General features: G+C 41.5%; 1 protein-coding gene across 4 annotated transcripts in view; it reads right to left on the reverse strand.

Moving 5' to 3' along the window:
• Positions 1 to 5388: 5388 nt before the first annotated feature.
• Positions 5389 to 25555, reverse strand: part of LOC138259695 (cytochrome P450 2G1-like) — a 394952-nt gene continuing 374785 nt past the window's right edge. For 3 of the 4 annotated variants that reach the window (XM_069207584.1, XM_069207585.1, XM_069207586.1), the window contains 2 exons: positions 12172 to 12313; positions 5389 to 6030 (listed from right to left, as the gene is read on the reverse strand). In XM_069207584.1, the coding sequence (XP_069063685.1) occupies positions 5849 to 6030; positions 12172 to 12313 (324 nt within the window). In that variant the 3' untranslated portion in view covers positions 5389 to 5848. The remainder of the gene's footprint in view (positions 6031 to 12171; positions 12314 to 25555) is intronic. The other variant, XM_069207588.1, reaches the window with a different exon arrangement.

Here is a 25555-nt window from a genome sequence, read left to right on the forward strand (position 1 = left end):
CTCTGGCTGAGAGCCTGATGCTTTGCTGATCGATTGATGACCTGAGGGCGAAGACTGATTCTGCTTGCTGACACATACCGTGGATAGATAGATATGACAATGTGACTGAATTGCATTCTTATGCCTTTCCGAGTCAAAAGGTTCACTGACCTATTCGCGTCCCCTTGTAAGTTTACTCATTAAGGTCTGACGCGCTAACACAGGTACTACATAAAATGGGTGGCATTCATGATTAGTAGTTAGAACTTTCAGTAGATATGTACCAGACTGCTGTGGAGGGCCGTCTAACCCACCATTCACAGATGGTCATGGCGGTGGGGGAGGGGCTGGGGGCACGGCGATGTCCAGATTCCCTCTATTACGGTGCATAGGAGTAACTGAGACACAACTGATAATATATGTGTTGCGCTATGTGCACCGTGGGCGCTCTTATGCTTCTTTAAATACAACCTAGTTGATGAAGGCATCTGCTTTAATTCTGCACCCAGTGTTTCTGAATATTTCATTCCTGCTTTGTCAGGCCAGTGTCCCCGATAAATAAGTACACAGCACCCTTGCACCATGTTGCAGGGGAGGCAAACTGAGTGTATTGTCAGACATATCCCCAGCTCTCCTACAAACTGCTACTAATCTGGTCCAGAGCGACACCCCAGTGATTCTTTGAAGGCTCATCTCTGGTGTACAGGTTTGGGATTTGTCAGGAAATCAGGCTCATTGCAGCTGGCATCTTGAAATTCCTCGAGGGCTCATTTCTGGCAGAATCATCCTCATCTGTGGTGGAGCCCTCCCTATTAAACACTGTTACAATTTGGGTTACTGGTTTACTGGGGTGTGAGTTCTGGTCAAGCAGTAACCACAATCCTAGTCAGGGTAAGGCACAAGCAAACCTCAAGTGAACCCTTGCTCAACCCCTGGGTAACTTGGCACAGAGGAGTCAAGCTTAACTTAAAGGCAAGGTACAAAGTATTTGTGTAACACTTCAAACAGTAAAACAGTAAAAACACCACAAAAAATCCCACAACAGGTTATAAAAATAGAGCTTAATTCAAAAAAATAAACCACGGCCAAAACAACACAAATTCAATGAGTAGAACCGGAGTTATGAATTCTTGAAGCAAAAACTGCAGTATGGCGCCTAAAGTGCCAACTGTGGCTATGTGGTCAGGCTGGACCAGGTCAAATTCAAAAGTACAGGCTGACTGCGATGGAGTGCAAGTCGGATACAGTCTCAGATTAGTCCTGCTGAAGTTTTACCTTCTCAAGTTTTGTGCCACCAACCTGTAGACATTGGAGAAGGTTGTGAGTAGTATGGAGAGTGTTGTGGGCAGTGATCGATTTGGTGGAAGAAGGAGGCTGGGCACTGTGGACAGGCGGGCTACTGCTTTGCATTGTTGGTTCCCCGATGGCGGTCAATGCTGCTATGTGAAGAGATGGGCTGGCCACAGCTTATGCTGATTTTCAGTATGAGCGGCAAGGTTCTGGTGCGAATGAGCCCATTAGCAGTGGCAAAGAGACGAAATGCTTAGATTTAAGTGCTCAAGATACACACCAAGGTTCCAGGACTTGAGAGGCACCTCTTGGGGGTCAGGAATGTGCTGAAGATGGGTACAGATGCTCTTGGGGAGGCTTTTTTGACCCTGAAGTTCAGATCTGGAGGCCAGCAGACTAGCCATTTGAGTCACTCTGGGATCCTGGATTCAAGATGAGACTGCAGGCCCAGTTCTTCCTCCCAGGCAAGAGGGCAGCAGGTCAGCACACCAGGGCAGCAGCCTCTTTAAAGTGGCGGTCATTGTAGCAGCACAGCAGTCCTTCTTCCTGACAGAGTATCTACAGATCCAGAAGTGTACTTAAGTGGCTGTGTCTGAGGTCCTTCTTGTATACAAAGTTGTACCTTTTAAGTGGGGAGAGGCTTCCAGAGGCATGCCTTTGAAGTGCACAGATATCCTGCCTTCCTGGCCTTGGCTTCAGCCTGACTACAGGGGTGTATGCAGCCCTTTGTGTGGAGGCAGGACACATCCTGCTCAGGTGTAAGTGAGGCTGAGCCCAGCTCCTCCCTCCCATCCTGCCAGTGATGACCCATCTAGTCACACCTAAGCTCCCATTGTATGTGGCTGTCTAGGAGAAATGCATAAAGCCAAACTACCAATATACCCAGTCATGTGAACAGAGACAGGCTGCAGGCACCAGATCGCTAAGGCAAGAAAATTTCAACTTTCTAAAAGTGAATTTTGTATAATTGTGATCAAAAACCCACCTTTACCATAAAGTAGGGCTCTTCACCACAATTCCAAAGACACCAAACATGATGGGGTCATCTCTTCTCATTTAGAAATGACACTTATGAATTGTAATAAGGTAACTTCAATGTTATCCTACGGGAGAGAGGCCTTGTTGTAATGAAAAACTAATCTGAGTTTTTCACTACAAGGACATGTAAAACCTAAAAGTACATGTTCTACCTTTTAAATATATTGCACCCCGCCCTCAGGGCTATACCGGACCTATCCTAGGGGGTGACATATGTATAAAAAGGGAAGATGTGGGCCTGGCAAAAGGATTATTTTGGCAGGTCAACATGGCAGGTTAAACTGGTGCATGCAGGCTCTGCAATGGCAGGCCTGAGACATGTTCAAAAGGCTACTTAAGTGGATAGCTCAGTCAGTGCTGCAGACCCATTAGCAGCATTTAATTTACAGGCCCTGGGCACATGTAGTGCCACTTTACTAGGGACTTATAAGTAAATTAAATATGCCAATTGGGTACAAGCCAGTGCTACCATGTTTTAAGGAGAGCACAAGCACTTCAACACTGGTTAGCAAAGGTAAAGTGCATAGAGTCCTAAGGCCAACAAAAATGAACTCAGCAAAATTAGGAGGAGGAAGACAAAAAGTTTGGGGTGATCCTGCACAGAGGACGAGGTACAACAAACATACAGAGCTGCCCCAGGTGTTCTCCTTATTTTTGTGTATGCTGGGGCTGTTGTCACACTTGTGCTGGGCACACATAGTCAATATGGGCGGCCAGGAATGCTGCCTATCTCTCCACCATCTTGGCTCCTCCCCGTATGTATATATTTAAACATTAGTAACAAACCATTTTTGTGACAAACCACTAAATCCGTCAATAGCCACCTGGGAAAAAAATATTCAGCTTAAATGGTTGCAATCCGTCTCGTCCTTGTGGCAATTAGGTATTTTCCACCTGGAAATGGAAACACTTACATTCAAATGAAACTTCACTAACTCAGATTCTTGTTTTGTTGTCATCCAAGAATGACTAGATCCATTTCTCACAACCTTTGTCAACCCACAACAACCTCTCAATCTGTCAATCGTGAGGGTTGGTCGGCGGTGCAGCAGCTCTCTTACATGTACATATGAGTAATGTCTTCTCCATTAAAGAAGTCAATAATTGACAACTGAAAATCTTACAGTTCACTTATTACACATTTATATATTAAATGTTCCCCCTACTCTTACATATACTTTGGAATATGGATTATGTGCTGGTTCTACCTAGATTTGTATAAAGGCAGGATTTTACTGAAATGTGAAGTCCAAACTCAGCTATACAATTCTAGTATTTAGACTAGAGCTCGGCTTTTAAAGTGCCATTGTCCAAGCATTAGCAAATATAATATGTTGGGGGGATAAGCTTCTTCATGCTCCAGCTAATTTTTTAGAGCCTTCTCTTATCTCAAGGTTAAACTTAGGACTGGGCTAGAAATTGCAAACAGCTGTAGAGATCCCTTGAGGGAATGGTCTCCAGATCAGTTATGCCACACTCTCAAATGTCATGCTAATAAATTAAATATTTCTTGTGATATAAAAGACTGTAAGGATTTGGAATTATATAGCAGCTTTACTGCTATGAGCCACGTTGGGCATGTACAACCTTCTCTTTTTTATCAAATGTGTCATAAGTTTAAACTTGTTCTTCTGCTTGTACGGACTGGAAATCTTACTCTGGAAGGACTCCCAGATTTGTAATCTATGCAAACTAGATTGTTTTATTTTTTTTGTCTATGCCCAGCTTTAAGTGACACCAGAAAGTGTTTTTCCTTCCTTTAGTAGTGCAGTTTAATACTTTAACCCCTGAAGAATTCATGCACCTTGTGACAAATCCTCCTTCTGTATAGATCTGTTACATGATATTTAAATGTATAAAGAGCTCTTTACATATATTTTAAAAACAATCTATTTTCCACATCTTGTGATGAATTGTTTCTTTAATTGGATATTTAACTATGCAAGGTGGCTATAAGAACTGGTGTAAGATTTCCTTTATGCTGACCTCCATAGAGGTCTAAATCATTTTTTTACAACTTACAGCTCAGTTTTGTTTCCTCGGCTGGTCCCTGAGTAAAGCTGTACTCTTTCCTTCAAATTTTTTGACATCTGTTAAATGAAGACAAACAGGAGGGTGGAAGACTTTCCTCCATTTAGAGGTTAATTTTAATTATCCATCTATTTTCAATTTGGACTTATTTTGCACCAAGCTCTGTCTGTTAGCTGTCCTCATTAGGCTGTTTTGTTGGGCCAGAGAAGTTCAGCCATTACTCTAGGTCTTGCCTTATATTTCTAACCAATCTTTTTTTATTTTCCTATTTAATTACTGCCCCTTTCCCTCGACGTTTCAATGTTGTATACTACACAATATCATGTCTATTATGTGCATAATACTACAGACATGATGGAAGGAATACAATTTGAAACTCAAATTTAGACCTGTTATAAATAGTGTTATAGGCATTATAGAAAGCCCTGTCTCCAACAATACTTAAGACAGACGTGCTGTGTTGCTGGCTGATGCATTATGCGGGTGGCTGAGCCAGTGCTGATGAGGAGGGAAGAACGAAAGTCAATGCAAAGACCTCCAAAGTCCTGTTCGCCCTGATAGGATTTAATCTGCCCTAAAAAATAACGTAAAGAAATACACATAGAAATATATGATTTGTTAAAAATTGCATGAGACACTCAGCTCATCAAACTTTGGACATTTTGCTGGGCTCGCAATCACTTAAAAATCTGGATGACTCTGAGTTTAATGAAGTACACCCGGGTCTGCTTCAAACTCATTTGCCCTGATGTTCCTTTCTTGATTTTGGTTGAACCCGGATGAAATTGCGCATTCAGAATTCCCTTTGTAACCTCACCAAAATCAATCTCATGCAGATTGCTACCCAGTTAAATACTGGTTTCTTCTTTGTGAACTTCCACATGTTTAAAGTAGAATCTCCAAACATTTTAATGAACTGGAAAGGAAATTCTGCCATAGCCAGACCAGAGAATGACACTACCAGCTCCCTATACGTAATAGTACTTGTAACATGGCCTTTTGGCCACACACCATATTCACAGCGCGAACGCTGCAGACATTCTAAAAATACACTGTTATTAGCATTTTTTATTTTTTTAAGGTCATGATGATTTTTTTACATTCCCTGAGCCTTGCAAAATAACATTTGTATTGTTACGTATGTAAGTAGAGGAAATTCATTTTATTATCCATAAAAAAAAAATATGATTTTTTTTTTTACATTTTTTTTTAAAAGTATGGTATGCCGGAACTCCAATGTATTCCAACTTTAAAAAACAAACCAATCCAAAATATCCATAAACGATACAGAAAGTTTAAACCAATACAATAATTCTTAATCAAAGAAGAGTTACACTTGTCATAGTTAATTTCAACAGAACAACCATCTATAGGGTTGTTAGAGTCTAATCCATTTAGTAGCAGATGTAACACTGTTTGTGATTGTGCTCCAGTGCTATCAGGTAAGTAAGCACCATTTGAGAACAACATTTTATTGTATCATTATTCTGGAAGTAAGACGTAGGTTGCATCAACGAGGAGAAATACACAGCTTATATATAGGTGGTATGTTGCCCAAACCACTTATTGCTGGAGTCAGGTCAATGTTCCCTGGATCAACAATAGATTTCAAGTTGAAGTTCTGAAGGATGGTAGTAAAGAAGAGAAACAGCTCCATGCGGGCCAGGCCTTCTCCAACACAGATCCTTTTCCCTATGAAAACAGAGAAGTTCAGATTAGGAATGTTTTTACACACCACAAAGAAGAAAATCATAGAAAGGACCCTAAAATGATTCCCACTTTCTAATTGTCAATCCTGAAATAATGTTCTGAAAATCAGTTTTGGCACATTTCCATTGAAATTTTAATTGACTGCTTCCCTGCAGGTGGGAGAAGCTAACTTGGAAAAGGTCTACTTATACTGAGGTTAAGTAAAGCACATTTGAAGGCAACAAGAATTAGAGATATCTTTTGATATCCAAGCAATCCGCACATCAAGCTAACTCCCAGCCTCAATGTTTGAGTGAGCCGCCTCAAACCCAGCAACCAAATTTTGCACAGATACATTTATTTTAAGAAACCACTTGGTTTATTAGTAACATACGCACCATATGTAAAAAGTGCTTAATGAGAATCCTAAAGTTTAGCAAATCCAACATTGTCCTGATTAATGGATAACTGTTAGGCCTGGTCATTAACTTCCCTTGTGGAATGTTTAACAGAGGAGGCCCTAGAATGCCAAAATGCTTTAACCTTAGAGAAGTCCAATGAGTTCTCCATATGCATTCTGGAAATATCATATTCTCACCATTTGTGGGAAGGGGAAGAGGATTCAAAGTGGTGTCTGTGTAGGTCTGTTACCTAATTCCTTTACTATGCTTCTGATGTGTTGCGAGTGTCACATTTTCCTGTAGAAGTTTGTGCAGGGAACTTTGTTCTCCATTTGGGGCTGCTTTCTAAAGCAGTGACTGATGCAGCAAGAGCAAGTAAATTTGTCTATTATGAGGGCAACATCAGAACATGTGGTGACCACACGACCAATTGGGTACAACGTCACTCAATGTTTATGCAATGTCCATCTAGATCTCTTGAATGTACTTCTGATGTATTTTGAGCCAGAAGAGCAAGTATGGCCAGGATCACAATGTCTAATTACGTACATAGTCCTGTGTGCCTGGATACCTCATTCACACTCTGACTTGCACAACTATCCTCCAACCCTTTGTGAATCTGTGGAATGGAAGGCCGATTATGCTAAGCCCACCCCCCAGCAATAATTTATGTCAACCTTAGTGTATGCAACTGGGTGGCCTAGTGTGTAAAATAGTAATACAATCAGAAAGAGCAAACAATGTAAAGAATCACAATAAATATATAGCTTCTAAAACAGATAGTTAATGCACTTTATCAATATAAATTTATTAAAGGAGGGAGGTGATTTTTTGGGGTGACTTGGGAAAGCAGCAAGAAAGGGGCTACAGCACATGGAATGTACTAACACACTAGGGGCCATATGTACAAACACTTTTTCCCATAGACATAGAATGGGGAAAAACCTTTGCTACATCTGGCCCTAGATGAGTCACTGTTTTGCCTCACAGCTACAGTTACAGCAACAACAGTAATCTCGTAAGTGGGGAAGCACTGGGAGCTTTTGGGAGGACTCCCCATTTAAGAGCATGAGCCACAAGGCACAATCACTTGTGCAAGGACCTAACAAGACCAGGAACACACAGGATCACTGAGGATCAGGATCACTGAGGGTGTTGCTGGCAATGGGGGTGAGTTCGCAGTCTGTACTCCGCATCCTGTAAGTGTGAGCACGGTGGGCCACAGAGGCGGCCCAGCTAGGATTGGGTGTGGCTTGAGGTGCAACTAGGTACACTCCTGCTCATTCTCCTCTATCCATGGGGGGTCAAACTCAAATTGGCTCCACTCATTAATACTCTCAGCAATACCCACTTTGAGCAACAACCATTCCGACCCATAAGCACTCAACACATTGATGGTGGGGGGGGGGATAATAATGGATTCAACAGCAGCAGCAAGGTTGATAGCCCCAAAACAGGGGGTACGCCAGCGAGATCGGACATCGGTATATGCCTTGAATTGGAAGGTCTCCAACTGAATCTTTGAGACTCGCAAACTGAATTCTAAGATCACAAGAGAACAAGACAAGCATAAGATAAGACCCATGGTAAGAGAAAAGGCGATCATGAAAAATGAAAAACAAGGCCATACACAACACAAGCATAATAAACTAGAACGTAGCAGCACTGATCACTGTATGGAGAAAAAGGAGGCCAATTACTTTTTGAGCACTGGGGACTTTGTGTCTGCAGGGAACCTGGACTACCACCCCATAGCAATTCCAGGCTATCACGCAATTCACAAAATAGCACAGGAGAAGAACCTCTTTGGAAGACCTACTGGTGGCCTTTCTACCATCATAAAGCTTGATCTATAGCTGATCTACAGTTAAAAGCAACAGGGGTAAAAACAACTAACCATGATCTGCGGTACTTGAACTAGTAGGCCTAGGAATCGATGGACAACACATATATATATATATATATATATATATATATATAGAGAGAGAGAGAGAGATCCATATCTCTCTCTCTCTCTCTCTCTCTCTCTATATATATATATATATATATATATATCCATCTCTCTCTCTCTCTCTCTCTCTCTCTATATATATATATATATATATATATATATCCATCTATACATATATATCTCCATCTATATATATATATATATATGTATATATATATATATATATATATATATCCGCGAAAAGAAAGGAGGAGAAAAGACCATCATGGGCATCTATGACCAGATCTGGGTGCTCCTTTATCAGTATCCAGGCCACAAAGTTATCCTGGCAGGTGACTTCAACATGCCCAATACAGGGCTCCCAGGAAGACCCAAAAGGATGCCAATCGAAACAGCTTGAAGCCTGTATTAAAGAACTTGATCTGCACACATGTGACCAACAAGGTAACCCAGAGGACGGACGACAGCCCACGTTCAGAAACATCTCAACACTGGACCAAGTGTTGATGGCTAATTACTTGCGATCCAGATGCACGGGCTATAGGGTAACAAGGAGACTGAAAATCTGACAATTAAAATCAACCTGAGCTCTAGTATCCTTTTTAGTAATGGATTAGCTTTGACTGACAAAGGTTGGGCTGCTGGTGTGGCTTGTGTACGGATAAGGGGGGGCGTGGTAGTAAATATATGCATCAGAAGCGGAAGGCACAACAGATATCTTTCACTTGATCAAAAATCAACTTTAATAGCAAAAGACTGGGGAATCTTAATGAGAGACTTGCATGCAGCATTAACTCCCATCAAGCTTGATTCTAAATCAGGGATGCCCTGGAAAGTCATGCACTTATTTCATAGTAAGGATAAAGAGTTTAAATGAAGTAATAGGATGTATCGGAAGGCTGAAACCAGGTACAAATGGCAGAAAGGACAACTAGTTGAAATGGAATTAAAAGGGAAAGGGAAAAACACAAAATCATAGCCTGGGAGCTATAACAAAAATACATAGCGGAAGAGTAAAACCTCTGGTAAAGAGAACACCGTTTGTGCAGAAAAATGGATTGGCGATGTATCTCACATATACGTGGATGATGAGAAACCTACAGCCACCACAGACAAGCTATCTGGTGACGCTGACGCAGTACTTAAAGAGAACTCAATCAATTTACCTGAGAAGAAAATAGTAAGAATATTACAATCAATCCACAAAGACAGCACTCCCCTGGCCAAACGGCCTGCTGGGAAATATCTTCAGGGAAAACGTAGACCTGTGGTCATCTCACATGCACACCCTCGTCAAAGAAGGCATTTTGTCATCTAGCATTTCGGCCCATGGAGGGGTTCTCCATCTTGTACCCAATCCATTAAAAAAAAACACAACGCAATACCCAAGAACTACAGATTAATCGCCTTACTGGATGTTGAGGGGAAAGCCTTCACTAAGGTACTTCGCTGAGAACATAATCCTATACTTCCAAATGAGTTTCTGCACAAAGTTGTCCACAGTGGATAACCTGATGTCCGGTTTGTACCTGGTTGATAGGGCAGTAAAAAAAAAACTTGAGCCTGCTTTGTGTATGTTTATAGACTACAACACAACTTTTATTGCCATTGATTAGAGAATCCTATGAGCTAAGTTTGCTGAATGGGGGATCCTGAAAAAGCTACTGGTGGTGATATCCAGCCCCTTATACAGACACCTGGGTCTGTTGTTTGAAAGAACCCATGCCCACTAGTCACATCAGTGGCATGATTCATCATTGGGTTCTTACCCAGGATACCTAATATATCTGGGTGGGCTCTGCGCTAGATTAGAGCGGAGCTCTTAGTATCATTAATGGAGCTAATGTTAAAACTGTCTGCAGGTATCCTTTCTCTTCTGAATTTTATTAAGATGAACCGTTGGCAAGATTAAAGGCATACATGTGAATGTAATTGGAGTTACACTGAGCTCCTACATCAAGAAGGTCTACATGACTCAGCCATAAATGTTTGCCAATTTGGTCAGGTGGATTTCTTCCGGACAAGTAAGTTGTATAGCTCCCTAGTTGAGTTATGTCCAAAACTAAACACTACTCATGCATCCATAACATGTGTGAGTGTACATCAAATCATACTATTATGTGCATACCATATGGTTCAAGACTCATCATAAGGGACTTCCTCAATGGTATATTCCCTCGTCAGGATTCTAATGCCCAATAGAGTTTTAGAGGTGAGCAGACCCTATTGTCACACTTTCAAAAAACATACGGATAGCCCAACGCTAGGGAGACTATACCAACAGCCTTTATAATAAGTTCTCTCTCTTGTGATAATTGGATTTCCCAGCAAATTCCCTATCAAAACCCTCTCTATGTGGGTCTGACTACAGCAATCTATACAGAAGCAGGGACACTAGGTGGTCCATCTGTAGGGATAAGAAAATACTTAAGAGTACAACCATTTGTCTACATTCCATTGTTGGCCAAGAAAATTTCTCAAGTTCACTAACAACCGCTTTCACAAGCTGTTGAGCTGGCTGCAAGCATACACTTTGGGTGAGATCCCTCAGGTTCACTAACAACCCCCTTCAGAACCTGTTGAGCTAGCTACAAGCATACACTTTTGGGAGAGGTACAGAATCAAATGATCCTCCCACTAGGCCACTCACACTCCACTCCTCACCATTCAGGTGCTCCAGCAACCAAACAATATTTAACTCCTTCAGCCACAAATCCATAATCCTATAATCCATTAATGTAACCTCTTCTTTACCACACATTTTTCGTAGTGCTTCACAACATCAGGGACTACCTGCCGACATAAAATAATTCACATCGGTTTCATCAATTATTTCAAAAGATCTTCCCCTAAAGGTACCTTAGACTTAACTCTAAGCTCAATCTGCATCCTGCAGGCTGATCATCTAATCATCTAATGGGGCACCAGATACTATTCTGCATCAATTCATTAACTGCCAACACCGGATCCGTACATTCCTGTTCCTTCTAGGAACATCAGAGTAGAGCGAAATGCTGGTCATCCGACAACCTGGATGAGGACAACACTTTGGAACTTATCTTAAATTTAGAGGGCAGCACATGTTAGACACTGAATGCAAATCTGCACTAATGGAGAACCTCTTCTTTCTGCTCAACTCTGTCACTCAGCTCTGCTTAGGCTTCCCTTGTGTGCATATAGACAGACCACCTTATAGCACTATTGTAGGTACCTCCTAAACTAAATTGTGAGGGGAAACATAGGAGGGTCAAGATTACTCTCAAGGCTTAGTACATCAAAGCCCTACTAAATATGCCTATATTTTGTTTTATTTCTTATTTATTTCTAATTTGGCGAAATTGGAGATTGGTATGTTTAGGTACCAGCATTTTCTTATGAGAGATCCTAAAAATATGTCTTATAATATAAATGCCTCTCAGTTGGCAAGAGAAATGGCCCTCTTGATTATGCAAATATCTTTGCTAGGGCACGAGTTGATGTGAAATGGAATAAATATTTGGGTACACTTGAATAGATATAATTAGACACCTGTGGTCACATTTTTCAGGGAGGGAGCCCCAAGCCCACTAATAAATAGTTTGCCTCATGTGACCACTATCAAGTAATCTTTAGACTGGTAAGTATGCTGGATTTTGGTACTTAAAAATATGGTAGTAGTAAATTGTTCTACTCCATGGCCAACTATGCTAAAACATACAGGGCCATTCTCATTGGATAGTGTTTTCACATTGACAGAATGGGATTTAAAATGTTATCATATTCTCACCAAAAATACAAGGGAAAGACACAAACCTGCAGAGAATGGAATGAAGGACTCGTTCTTTTTGAAAGCTCCAGCTTCATCCAGGAAGTGGCCAGGATCGAACTTTCTTGGGTTATCAAAAGATCCAGGGTCATTGAGGACTGTGGTAAGCAAGGGGAATACAGTGGTGTCCTGAAAACAGAAGATAATTAATATTTCATTGTTGGTGGGTCTATTAAGACTAAGACGTAGGTGTTTGCCTATGAACAAGCATTAACAAATCTAATAGGTCTGGCTTGCGTTTTGTGGTGAAAAAGCTAAAAGTGATTGCTTTCTGTATACAACACATCTATGAGAACTAGACTGTTATGTATGATGGTTCTGTGTAAATTTAAAGCACTCTATGTATATTTAAAGAAGTGTTAACAATAGGCCATGCAGACAGCTCCACTGTGAGGACAGGTCTAAAAAAGTAATATCTCATAATTTTGGGCAGGTGGCCCCATTAGCAAAGCTTATCCTCATATGATAGCCTATGTGGTTTAATTACCAAGAAATGAGGTGCTGAACAAGCCGTTCAAACCAAATACGATATTGTGTGAGCAATGTGATTGACTACGCCTTCAAAACAACGCGGTCTCTGTAGATGTTTTATTTGATTAACTGTGCCAATCGAATGTGCTACATTAAATATACTATTGCTGATTTAATTTCTTTTCCTAATGAAAATATCAACAGATTTACCTCTTCAAATAGGATGATAAAGGCCTCTTTCCAAACTGGATGAAATTCGTTTTTGTGGGCTCCCAAGGATATGCTAAAGTCGTTGTGAAAGGGGAATACCATAGCAGAATAGTCCACTACCGGTTGTTAAAGACCCTGAACGCTATTTATATGTCCAAGCTGCACGTGGGGGCCTGTAACCAGGGAGAAGGCCTTAAAGGCTTTAACAACTGGTATAGCCTGAGGCCAAAGGGTTGTTAGAAAAATTCACCCACTTATGGTAGAATGTTGTAAATTGAACATGAAACAGAAAAAAACAAAGCAAGAAATACTATTGGAGCCGCAGGACTATACCAGCCACCAACTGGGCCTGAGCCACTCCATTGTTTTCAATGGATCTCTCAACATTCCAGTGTTATATAGGTTATCACTGACATGTGATATACTTCAGTCATGGTGATCTTACTTCATGGAGATTGTCAGTCAGCCATGACTTCCTCTTATGGAAGTTGCAAAATTCAAAGCAGCTGCTCTTTATGTCAGTTTCTTAATAATTTTAAGGAGAATGATAAGATGAAGCCATGTGCCTAGGCACGGAAGGATGTCTCATGTAAAATCTTTGCAGTGGGTAATAACTCTCATCAAAAATATCAAAAAAATGTATTTGAAAATGAGTGTTATGTGGTATAGTCTGTTGTCTAGTATGTGTATTAGTCTTTTGTTCAATATGTGTATTACACGAGCTATGACATAAGTGGGTTCTAGAATTCTAGCTGCTTTCTCTTGGGCTCCATTCTTATCTACATGTCATCTGTTTAACGTCTTCTTCAATAAAGAAGTCCGAGCCAACAAACCGTGGATTTCCTGTTATTACAACATCATATTTGGCGACAGAGGATGGCTTAAGAGGACAAGGATTTTGTCTCTGGAAAGAGTTGATGCTTTATACTGAGCCCAGGAGATTAACTGCCTAACATCATTCACTACTTGGCAGATTCTTCGTGTGTTGAAGAAATTCTGAAGATATGCCAAATTTCTGGTAACTGTATATGCGCTGAGTGGTGCAGAGGTTGTCAGTTGTAAATTATAGCTCTCCAGTATGTAAAGTCAAATTCTCAACTGCAAGGTGACTGAGTGCTCAAGGCTGTTGTTTCAGTTGTAAAATATGCAGTGAATGGCGATTTATTTATACATTTCGACGCAGCGAGCATAAGCAATCCTTTTTATACTTGTATTAAACTGTATTATAAAAATCAAACAAACATATACCTAGTGTACAAGTTTGGCAGCACTCAGTATACAGCGTTTTCTGCCAAAGTACTACTCTTCTTGGTTTCCTCTGGGATAGACTATTTTCTGGGATAGACTGTATTTAAATGCGTACAGTGCCACTTTGTAGGGTGTCATCGTGCCAACAGCAATTGGCACGCTTATTTTTTGTTAAAGTGCTAACAGCGATTAGCATGCTCATTTCTTATGCAGTGGTGCCACCTTGTGGCAAAAGTCAGTGCTAACAGCGATTAGCACTCTTTTTGTGGCTGTGGACAGAAACTCATTTATGGTGATTTTTCTCAGTGATTGCCACACTATTTTATGGTGTTAATTTTATATTTATGGACTTCATAGACAATTTGTATTTTATGTTGTAGTATTTTATGGTATTTCTTTTTACATTTTCAAAGTAACTTTGCTTTATTCTGTGTAATTACAACATGATGCAAACAGTTACTCCACCTCCACCTTTCCTCAGGAGCCTGGCGAACCCCAGCTGAAATGGAAGTTGTGGCTTATGTCATTTAATGTTTATTTAGGAGCAACTGATGGTCAAAAGTTTTGTCCTGACAGAAAGAGAAACGTGTTATATTATTATCTTGGTGTGGAGGGACAAAATACTTTTGATCATTTACCAGATATAAATCCGGAAGAGACTGACGAGTTAGATGAATATCAAATTAGTTAGAAGTTCCTTCTGAGGGCAGAGTCAATCTAGTAGTACGTAGACATCAATTGTTCACCAGAATACAGGCACCAGGTGAATCTAATGACACATGCATAAAGTCCTCAAAGGTGTTAGCTTCATATTGTGAGTTTGACAATTTTACAACACAGCTAATCAGGGATCAGTTAGTGGCAAGATGCAGTTCCAAAAAAATACAAGAGAGATTATTTCAATGTAAAAATCCTACTCTAGACGAGGCTATTAACATCGCTTAAAGTATTGAGTTTTCTAGAGAAGACTCAAAACAATTAGAATCCAACTCTCAACAAGTAGCTAATGTTAATCATAATGTTAGTAAAAGTAAAAATAACAAAGGGCCACTGTCAAGCAATGTACAATCTGGTTCTACTTCAGTAATGAAAGGTCAAGGAAGCAATAGATTTCAGTGCTTCAGATGTGGTTCATTGTATCATGTATCTTCATGTAAAAATTGTCCTGCAGTTTCACAAGAATGTTGGAAATGCAACAAATTAGGCCATTTCGGTAAGGTGTGTAGTGCAGGTAGATGTTCTAGTTCCTATACCAGTAGAGGTAATTCAAGGGGCATGCCTGTTAGCACAGTACAAAGTGAAGATTTTGATGAAAATGTACATGTTGCACAGAATCGATTAGAAGAACTAACTTTAGCTGTAAATGTTGTGGAGATAAAAGGTGAGAATAATACTAAGTGTTACAAAGATCCATTGGTGGAATTGACTATTAATGACATCAATATACCCCTACTTGTTGATTCGGGTGCTAGAATAACAATTATTGACATCACTAAACGTAAAATGGTCAAATCAAGTATTGTTACCTTTTGATGTGAAAACCACTGCATTTGAAGGAAGCAGAATTCCTTTGCAAGGATATTTTTGGGACAACATTGGTTTCTCTAATAGAACAATCAAAGGAAAGGTTTAAGTGACAAAGAGAGATATAAATGTACATGGTTGGTGGCACCAGGTTGATTTTGGAATTGTTATAAGACCTGGTAAGGAACCACCTGTCTCAATAGAAAATTCTCTTGACATTGGGAGAGTGGTGTCTAAGGCAGTGGTGTCTAATGAAAATGTCCAGTGGATTTCTGAGTTTACTAATGTATTCAGTGATGAGGCAGGTGAAATAAAAAAATCCAAACATGTTATTAAGGTTAAAGATCGGAGTATTCCTATTTAAGCACAAACTTTGCAATGTTCGGCTCAGTGTTAGGGGTGATTTGACTAATATTTTGTTAAAAATGCAACATGATGGCATAATTGAACTAGTCGATGCCACTTTGTGGTTGTCTCTGATAGTTCTTGCGAAGAAAAGTTCTGGAGAGTTGCGACTTTGTATAGATTTGAAAATTTAAAATAATGCGATATGGGTGGAAAATGTTCCACTTCCCCGAATAGAGGAATTGATTACAGTATTGGGTCAGGCGAAATGGTATACAAAACTGGATTTGAAAGCAGCATATCTTCAGGTGGAGTTGGATTCTGAGTCGTGGCATTTAACTGCTTTTGTCACACCCAATGGTACCTTTCAGTTTTGTAGAATGCCATTTGGTCTGGCCTCTGCTGCATCAGTCTTCCAAAAGGTCATAACTAAAATGCTAAAAGGAATAAAAAATGTTGTGGCATTCCAAGATGATATTTTAATATTGGCTAACACATTAGAGGAGCACGATTATACATTAAGATTGGTGCTGAATACTTTGTGTGAAAAGTTACGTTAAGACAAAACAAATGTGTTTTTGCAGTCAAGGAGGTAGAATATCTTGGACATGTTCTCTCAGCTGAGGGTGTCAAACCTAAACCAGGCTTGGTGGAGGCAATTGTTAAAGCTCTACATCCAAAAGATAAGGATCAACTCAGATCTTTCTTGGGGATGTGAGAGTTTTCTTCCAAATTTGTACAAAATTATTCTGGTTTAACTGAATGCTATGGCATACTACTAAAGAAGAATACAGACATTATTTGGACATCTGTATGTCAACAACATTTTGATCTCATCAAAACATATATGGTATCTACTCCTGCGTTACAATTATATGAGTCAGGATGCAAAACATTTGTAACTGTGATGCTAGTGCATACAGGATTGGAGCTGTACTTTCACAAAAAGATGGAATCAAAGAGATCATCATCGGATTTGCCTCTCGTAGACTACATGAGGTGGAAACACGGATTTCAGTGATCAAAAAAGAAATGCTGGCCTGCCCATGGGGAATTGAGAAATTTCAACCATATTTGTGGAGAAGATCATTTTGTCTTCAAACAGATCATCGACCTTTAGTGGAAATCCTCAAAGGAACAAAGATAAAAAATAATCTACTGCAAGGCTGGTTAGATTGTCTATAAAGTTACTGGAATTCAACTGTGAAGTGATATGTTAGAAATGGGGTCTTTGGTTGGCAGTCAGGTTACCCCGTGTCCAAGCAAGGACCCTCACTCTAGTCAGGGTAAAGAAGAATCATCCTCAGTTAACCCCTGCTCAACCCCTTGGTAGCTCGGCACGAGCAGGCAGGCTTAACTTCAGAAGCAATGTGTAAAGTATTTGTACCAACACACACAGTAATACAGTGAAAACACTACAAAATGACAACACAGGTTTAGAAAAATAGTTAATATTTATCTAAACAAAACAAGACCAAATACGATACAAATCCACAATATACAGTTAAAAATAAGAATTTAGCACTTTAAAGTATGAAAACAGTACTTTGAGGCATAAATACTGCAAGTTGGTGTTACGCAACGTCATGATGGAGTCGTTTCTTACACTGCGACGCCAATGGCGCCGTTTATGGAGGACTTTGACCCCCAAGTACAGTACCTTAAGAAACAAGTAGAAAACAGGCCAGAGCACGGAGTCGGGGAGAGCAGCGTCGCTGGGTTTGATGCGGCGTCGGTTTCGGTGCCACAGGGCAGAAGGAAAGTGGCGTTGCGCAGCGGCGCCGGGTCCTCACTACAGGGCGGTGGAGGTGAAACGGCATCAGAGGCCGCCAAGTCGGTCCCATGGTTCCGGCAGATGTGAAGTCCGGCGGAGTCACGATGCTGTGGGGCGACCTCATAGGGTCGCGATGATGTCACAGGGCCGCAGGCGCTGCAATGCTGTCAGGTCGTCACGGAAATTGGACTTACGACACTCCGGTGTCAGCGAAGTCGTGCGGGATCAGAGGTTGCAGCGATGCGAGGCCTACAGGGTTGTCGGACTTCTACATGGTCCACGGCCTCGGGGCAGGCAGCGTCGTGGTTCCGGGTTAGCGGCGTCAGCTCACAGGGTCGTTGGCGTTGCACTCAGCAAGGTCCACAGCCTTGTGGCAAACGGCGTCGCATTTGCGGGCAGCGGCGTTCTCTGCGAACTCGCTTTGCGTTGTCCAACATCGTTAGACTGTTTTTTCTCCAGAAATTCACTTCCAGCGGTCCAGAAACTGGAATGGCACCCTGTGGCAAGCCAGAGCCCACAGCAAGAAGACTCAGGTCTGGTTGGTGAAGCCTTTGTCCCTGAGGCTTCAAGATAGGAGGCAAGCTCTACTCCAAGCCCTTGGAGTTGCTTCTCAACCAAGAATGCAACAAAGTCCTGTCTTTGTCCCCTTGCACAGGTAGAAGCAGCAACTGCAGGATAGCCCAACACAGCACAGTCACAGACCAAGGCAGCACTTCTCCTCAGCTCTTCTCCAGGCAGAGGTTCCTCTTGAATCCTTGAAGTAATCTGATTTTCAGGGGTTTTGGGTCCTCTTCTAACACTCCTTTCTGCCTTTGAAGTAGGCAAACTTCAAAGAAAAGTCTCTCTTGTTTGTAATATCCTGCCTTGCCCAGGCCAGGCAGCAGACACACACCAGGGGGTTGGAGCCTTCACTCTGAGAGAGCAGGCACAGCCCTCTCAGGTGTAAGTGACCACTCCTCCCCTCCCCTCCCCTCCCCTCAGCCCACATGGCCCATCAGGATATGCAGACTACACCCCAGCACCCTTTGTGTCACTGTATAGAGGAGAGGTGTCAACAGACCAATTGTCAAACTGACCCAGTCAGGGAATCCACAAACAAGCAGAGTCACAGAATGGTTTAAGCAAGAAAATGCCTACTTTCTAGTGGCATTTTCAAACACACAATCTACAAACCAACTTCACTAAAAGATGTATTTTTAAATTGTGAGTTCAGAGCCCCAAATCTCCACATGTCTATCTGTTCCCAAAGGGAATCTGCGCTTTAATAATACCTAAAGGCAGCCGCCATGTTAACCTATGGGAGAGCTAGGCCTTGCAACAGTGATAACCGAATTTGGTAGTATTTCACTGTCATGACATGTAAAACACATATGTACATGTTCCACCTTTAACATACACTGCACTCTGCCCATGGGGCTACCAAGGGCCTACCTTAAGGGTGCCTTACATGTATAAAAAGGGAAGGTTTAGGCCTGGCAAGTGGGTACACTTGCCAAGTCGAATTGGCAGTTTAAAACTGCACACATAGACACTGCAGTGGCAGGTCTGAGCCATGTTTACAGAGCTACTAATGAGGATGGCACAACCAGTGCTGCAGGCCCACTAGTAGCATTTGATCTACAGGCCCTGGGCACCTCTAGTGCACTGTACTAGGGACTTACTAGTAAATCAAATATGCCAATCATGGAAAGCCAATTACACATACATTTTACATAGGTGCACTTGTACTTTAGCACTGGATAGCAGTGGTAAAGTGCCCATAGTATCAAAAACAGAGTCCAGCACACATCAACAACCTGGGAAACAGAGGCAAAACGTTAGGGGAGACCACAACAAGGATGCCAAGTCTAACATGATGTATATACCGGGGGGCAAGAATTTGAAGAATGCATGATTGCGGTGGTCGAAGATCAAGTGGTGTGCGAAAGTGTCCAGGAGTGGGGTGATGCAATGAGCAAGGATGTTGATTTACAGGAAGTAGTAACATTTTTGTTGCAGGTTTGGCCAAAGGAAAGAAATTTGAAATTATCTTTACAACCGTATTGGAAGATTGCTGATGAACTATCCGCTGAAAGTGCTGTGTTGGTCAGAGGAGAGAAATTCATTCCACCTAAATGCTACAGAAAAAGGGTTGTGGAAACTGCACATGCTGGTCTCTTGGGCATGACTGCTACTAAAAGAAGAGTAAGAACGAAATATTGTTGACCATCTATGGACAGAGAAGTCGACGAATTGATACGGAAGTGTGAACAATGCTGCATGAGTGACAAACATTTAATTACTTCTGTTCCTGAACCCAGAATTGCTTTTAATCCAACCGATGTGTGGCAAAAAGTGTCTATTGATTTTGTGGGTCCATTTCATGTTTTACCAATGCAAATTAGATATTTTATTGTTATGATAGATCAGTTGTCCAGATGGGTGGAAGTGAAAGGAGTGGTTGAGCCCAATACTGCAAGTGTTCTGAAATTTTTCAAGGAAGTATTTTACAGAGAAGGTATTCCAGCTGAAATTCTATCTGACAATGGTGTTCAGTTTGTTTCAGCACCCACGCAAGAATTCTTCAAGAAATATGGGATTAGACATGTACGTACTCCTCTTTATTGTCCAAAGTTCAATGGAAAAGTGGAACGTTTCAATAAGTTGTTGGTAGAATGTGTACAGAGTGCACACAAATCTAAGATGTATTGTGTTGACACAGTCAGAGGCACCATTTGGGCATATCGCACCACTGAACACTCAGTTACAGGACAAATACCTTTTGAATTAATGAGAGGGAGGAATGTGAGATCTTGTTTGTGTCCTGATTGGGTGTCTGGGTTGATTAATGTAAGAGTTGATGTACAGAAGATGTCTCAAAAAGCAAGATTGGCAGGTGACAAGGTTAGTAGGCTTAAAGTTGAGGAAGTCTTGAAAGAAAAGAGAAAACGCAACAATGATGTAGGGGTGCAAGTTGGTGACTGAGTTCGCATTAAGGATCCCTTGCTGTTAAGGAAAGGTTTATCTAAATTCAGAGATCCTATTCAAGTGAAAAGAGTGTGTGGAAACTCAGTTCCGATTTCTAATGGTCAGTGGTGGAATGTATCTCAAGTGGCTAAAGTGAGTTGTGATTTTAAGGAAATGGTTGATTGGAATTCTGGACGGAAGGAACATGGTCATTCCAATAGTGAGTTAACTCAAAATAGAAATTCCGTTGAAAATCCAAGAAGAAGTGTTTGTTAGAAGATTACCTAAAAGATTTATTGATTGAAGTAGGATGATTATAGTTATTGTTTTAACATAACACGGTTGATACGTTATTTGTTGTCTAGTTTATTGTGTAATATAATTTTTTTGAATTTTATTTTTAAAGGGAAAGATATGTGGGTTAGTCTTTTGTCTAGTAAGTCTTAGTCTTTTGTTCAATATGTGTGTTAAACGAGCTATGACATAGGTGGAATTCTAGCGGAGGCTGGAGAGAATGGGAGGTTGAGACCAGAGAGCCGTTGGGACGAGGAGCTTTCTCTTGGGCTCTATTCTTATTTATATGTCATCTGTTTCACCGCTTCTTCAATAAAGAAGTCTGAACCAACAAATCACAGATTTCCTGTTATTACAACATCATATTTACTAAATCAAGTATGGAGAGAAAAACATGAATTCCGATTTAAAAACGACCCAAAGTGCATAATGGAAATGCATAGTGTATTTGTTTCACTTTTTTTTAATAAACAGCTTTGTGATTGAAGTCTCATAACATCAGATTCTTCTTACAGTCAAACTACCTGACAATTTATCCAAAATGTCCTGAACTTAGTCTGCTGACCTAGATCACTTGCACTGCACCACTGTCTGTGCAGTTCTGCACTAGTGACCTGGAAATTTTGTTCTGGTCTTTGCAGTGACTTGCTAGTGCAAAATTACATTAGCACTGAACAATTACTGCAAAAGCCTGAAAATTACGTTTTACACTGGTCAATCATTGCGAATGCCCGGGCAAAATTGCTCGGTCACTGGTAGGATACAAACAATCTAGTGGCAAGATGGTGAGTGATCTAAACAGTTAAATAAAACAGGAAGCCGTGAAGATCAAGACCTATAACAAGACTAGATCATCCAATCACCTAACAACAGCAACAGAAATCAAAGAAAAGAACATGATAATTTATATAAACACAATTTCATGGTGATGCATCTCTATTGAGGATATGCATCCCAACCTCAACCTCCCATATAAGAATCTATGCTGTAGCGCAGAAACTGAATCTATGTAATGTTCCCAGGAGACATTTACCTCCCATATATTTCATCTTGCCAAGAAGCTCGCTGCAACTGACTCCTAAAAATGGTGGTTCTTCCGCAGCTCCTGTACTTCTTTTCCAACCTACCACACTATGTTCCCCCCAGCTTCTTCAGGGCACTAGAGACAGGACTGAGGGAATTCATTTGGAACGGCGGCCGTTGTAGGGTGGCCCTTAAAAAACTGTACCTGCCGCCTGACAAGGGCGGACTAGCGGTCCCCAACCTGGCACACTATTATCTGGCAGCCCAGCTTCAGTGGCTATCCAGATGGTTGGCTGGCATACAGCTTGCAGACACAGCATCAGAGAAAGGACCATGCTCACTCCAACAAATACAGTATATATTCCACCCGCTCACACACGCACAAACCCCGCGGCAGCTGTTCCTCAGAACAGCCCATAAATGTTTCCGCAGATCACTCCACCTCAGAAAATCGGTGGTTCCCTTTGCACCCGCCCTGGCGCTATCGGGCACACCAAGGGGCCCCAGGGACACATCAGACTCAGAATTGCGCACATGGCATGAATTAGAATTATACACACTGGGGGACCTCTACGAAGAAACCCAATTATTGTTGTTTGCTAAGCTTCAGGAAACAGGACTTCCACCAGGCCAATTTCTTCTATACTGCTCCCTGGTGAGGACTCTTGAATCCAAGTGGGGAAATATCACAACAGCTCCACCTACCCACTTGCTGGTCCAGTACCTACAGGTGGTGGGCCGTGGCCAACACCAGGTTAGCTGGCTGGCGGATGCCTTGAGAACCCAGACCGCCCCTGAAAACGATACACTGCGCGTGGCATGGGAGACGGTCACTGGTGATTCGATTGCGATAACACAGTGGAGATTTGCTCTCTCAGGCCATCCCAACGTACCACGTAACTCACCATTCCGACCAATCCAATATTACATAGTGCACAGAGCCTATCTCACACCTGCACGCGTGAACAGATACTTTGTCCTTTAAGACGCGGCCTGTCCCCGATGCCGCGAGATTGGGGTGGATTTGTTACACATGGTGTGGTCCTGTCCTAGCTTGAGCGCTTACTGGAGGGTGGTAATAGACAGTTTATATAACTGCATAGAACAACAAATACCCTTCACATGGGAGGCATCCATCCTGGGACTGTTCCCTAGAAGCAAACAACACAGAGCAGAGGCGTGCTTCACAGACCTAGGACTCATTGTGGCGAAACGACTGGTGACCCGCAGGTGGAAATCACCAGACCCCCGGCTGATATAGGCCTGAAGGCGCTCGCTCGAAGTGTAGGCGGGAGCGGAGGGCTCAGCACTGAGACGAGAGGAAGTACTGGGGCTGCGACAATTCCCGATCTCCACTTGTTGGGAGGGGCTCTTACTGCAACTGCGTAGCATGGAAGCACACCCAGTAGGGGAGGGACTCGCCTAACGCGGACTAGTATCTGTGGGCGAGAAGGTTACACCATATAAGGGGACCGAATGCAGATGTTGGCTGGACAAATTATGGCATTGAGGGGCGGGAAAATCACATGCATCAGACTTGATATCTGACCCAGCCCTTCCGCCAGCAAACTGATCTGTTGTAACTGATTCCCAACCCGACATGGAAATAGACATGTCAGAAATAATCACACCAGTGTCTGATCCCGGCAAATGTTATTATTGTTCTTTTTCTTTTTATTCAAAGGTTAACCTATATAAAATTCATACTATCTGCCTTCTTAACAAAAGCGCAATAACTGAACATTTGTGACTGAATCAATGTTATACCAATGAGTGCTGCGACTGTGATGAACAATTGCATAACTGCAAAAACACGATGTAACATATGCCACATAACTGTGTTGCCAATGTATTAAACACTACTTAACATTGTGATCACTGCGCATCAGAATATGTTAATCTGAAACGAATGCCAAAATATGAAACAATGTAAAGTTAAAAAAAGTTAATAAACAGATTTATGAAAAAAAAATGAAAAAAAAAGAAGCTTGCTGCAACTGTATCAACCATTTGGTTGTCTACTCAGCGCAAGGACCGTAGTTTTTTGTTCTTTACCCCAACCAGCTCTGCCCTTTCACCATACCATCTTTCGTATTGCTGGAGGAAAACAGGAGGGAATTTGATCCAGTAACCCAGAGCAGAAACAAATGTTTGTACTTTGACTCTGGGATATATGCAATTTGATGTGGCCCTCTTAAGCAGTGATGGGTAAAATATTTTCTGAAAAATATATAATTTTTTTAATTCACATTTGGAGTGAAATGGGTTGGAAATAAAGAAGCTGGTAATTTCGGAGCGGTCTATGCACTGCAGGAAAATTACTTCCTGTATTATGCCCTCTCATTTAGTTCATTGTAGGCAGATGCGGTTACTATGAAAACAAGCATTTGCAATGCAATAGGTCTTGCATTTGCTTGAGTTAGAGCTACTTGTGTTGTAAGTGCATAACTGCACTATTCTTGCCTCATAAACTGGTCACTCCTGTTGCATCATTTGTTCCTCGCTGACACATAACTGCAATGTCCCTGCATATAACTAAAATACTTCTATTTACCTTCTTCCTCTATCTGCAGCAAAAAATAAATATATTGTTTTTATTTATTATTATTATTATTTTAGGGTCCTCTTATTCTATTGTGGGGATCCAGAGATAAGTAGGACAGAAAGAGCATGTTGTTCTGACCGCTTTGATGGTGGTCCCATTGTCCTAGGGCCACCACACAGAAAATTATGGACAAAAATGTTTTGTAGAAGGAATACCCTGCAAAGCATTATGAGGCGAGTTTCCGAGTGCAGCGAATATTGTGGTATCATGACTAATGCTCAGAATAGACCCTAGAGGACGCCACAATAAAAATAGCATTTAAAAGAAACAGGGTCATGTAACCATATAGTCAGCTCCTAGAGGATATAACCTCATGAAAAGAGAATGGAAGAAAGTAATGCAGTGTAACCATATATTTAGCACCCAGAGATCGTAGTGCCTTACACATTTTCAGGTCTTGCAGGCCTACTGCATTAATATTACAAACAAGGCCCTTAAAAACACAAAGTACTCCCAGCCATAAAACAAAAGTCCCATCCATGAGAGCTTAAAAAGTCACTGAATGGTGGGAGGGGTTACTATTTTGGTGACTCCCCAACATAGTGTGGGGACCCAGAGATGACCAAGACAGAAACAGGGTGTTGTGCTGAATAGTTTGGTGGTGGTCTCATTATCCTAGGTCCACCAGAGGCTGAGTTGCGAGCCGAGATGTTTTGTAAAAGAAGTGCTCCACAAAGCATTATGGGGCGAGTTTCCCGAGTGCAGTGAATATTGTAGTACCAGCTCTCTCGCTATGCTGAGAGAGCCGCCTTGAGGATTTCTGTTTTTTTTCTGCTTAAAATGCTTTAGTTTGTATATTTCTCAACTGCTAATATGTAAGTGGTACTCGTGTGCAGTGCTCCTCTGATCGAGTTTGCGCTACATGGAACTTCACGTACGTAAGTGGTACTCATGCAAAGCACTCCTCCAATCGAGCTTGTGCTATATGAAA

The sequence above is a fragment of the Pleurodeles waltl genome, chromosome 9 (assembly GCF_031143425.1).
Source record: "Pleurodeles waltl isolate 20211129_DDA chromosome 9, aPleWal1.hap1.20221129, whole genome shotgun sequence".
NCBI classification, from domain to species: Eukaryota; Metazoa; Chordata; class Amphibia; order Caudata; family Salamandridae; genus Pleurodeles; species Pleurodeles waltl.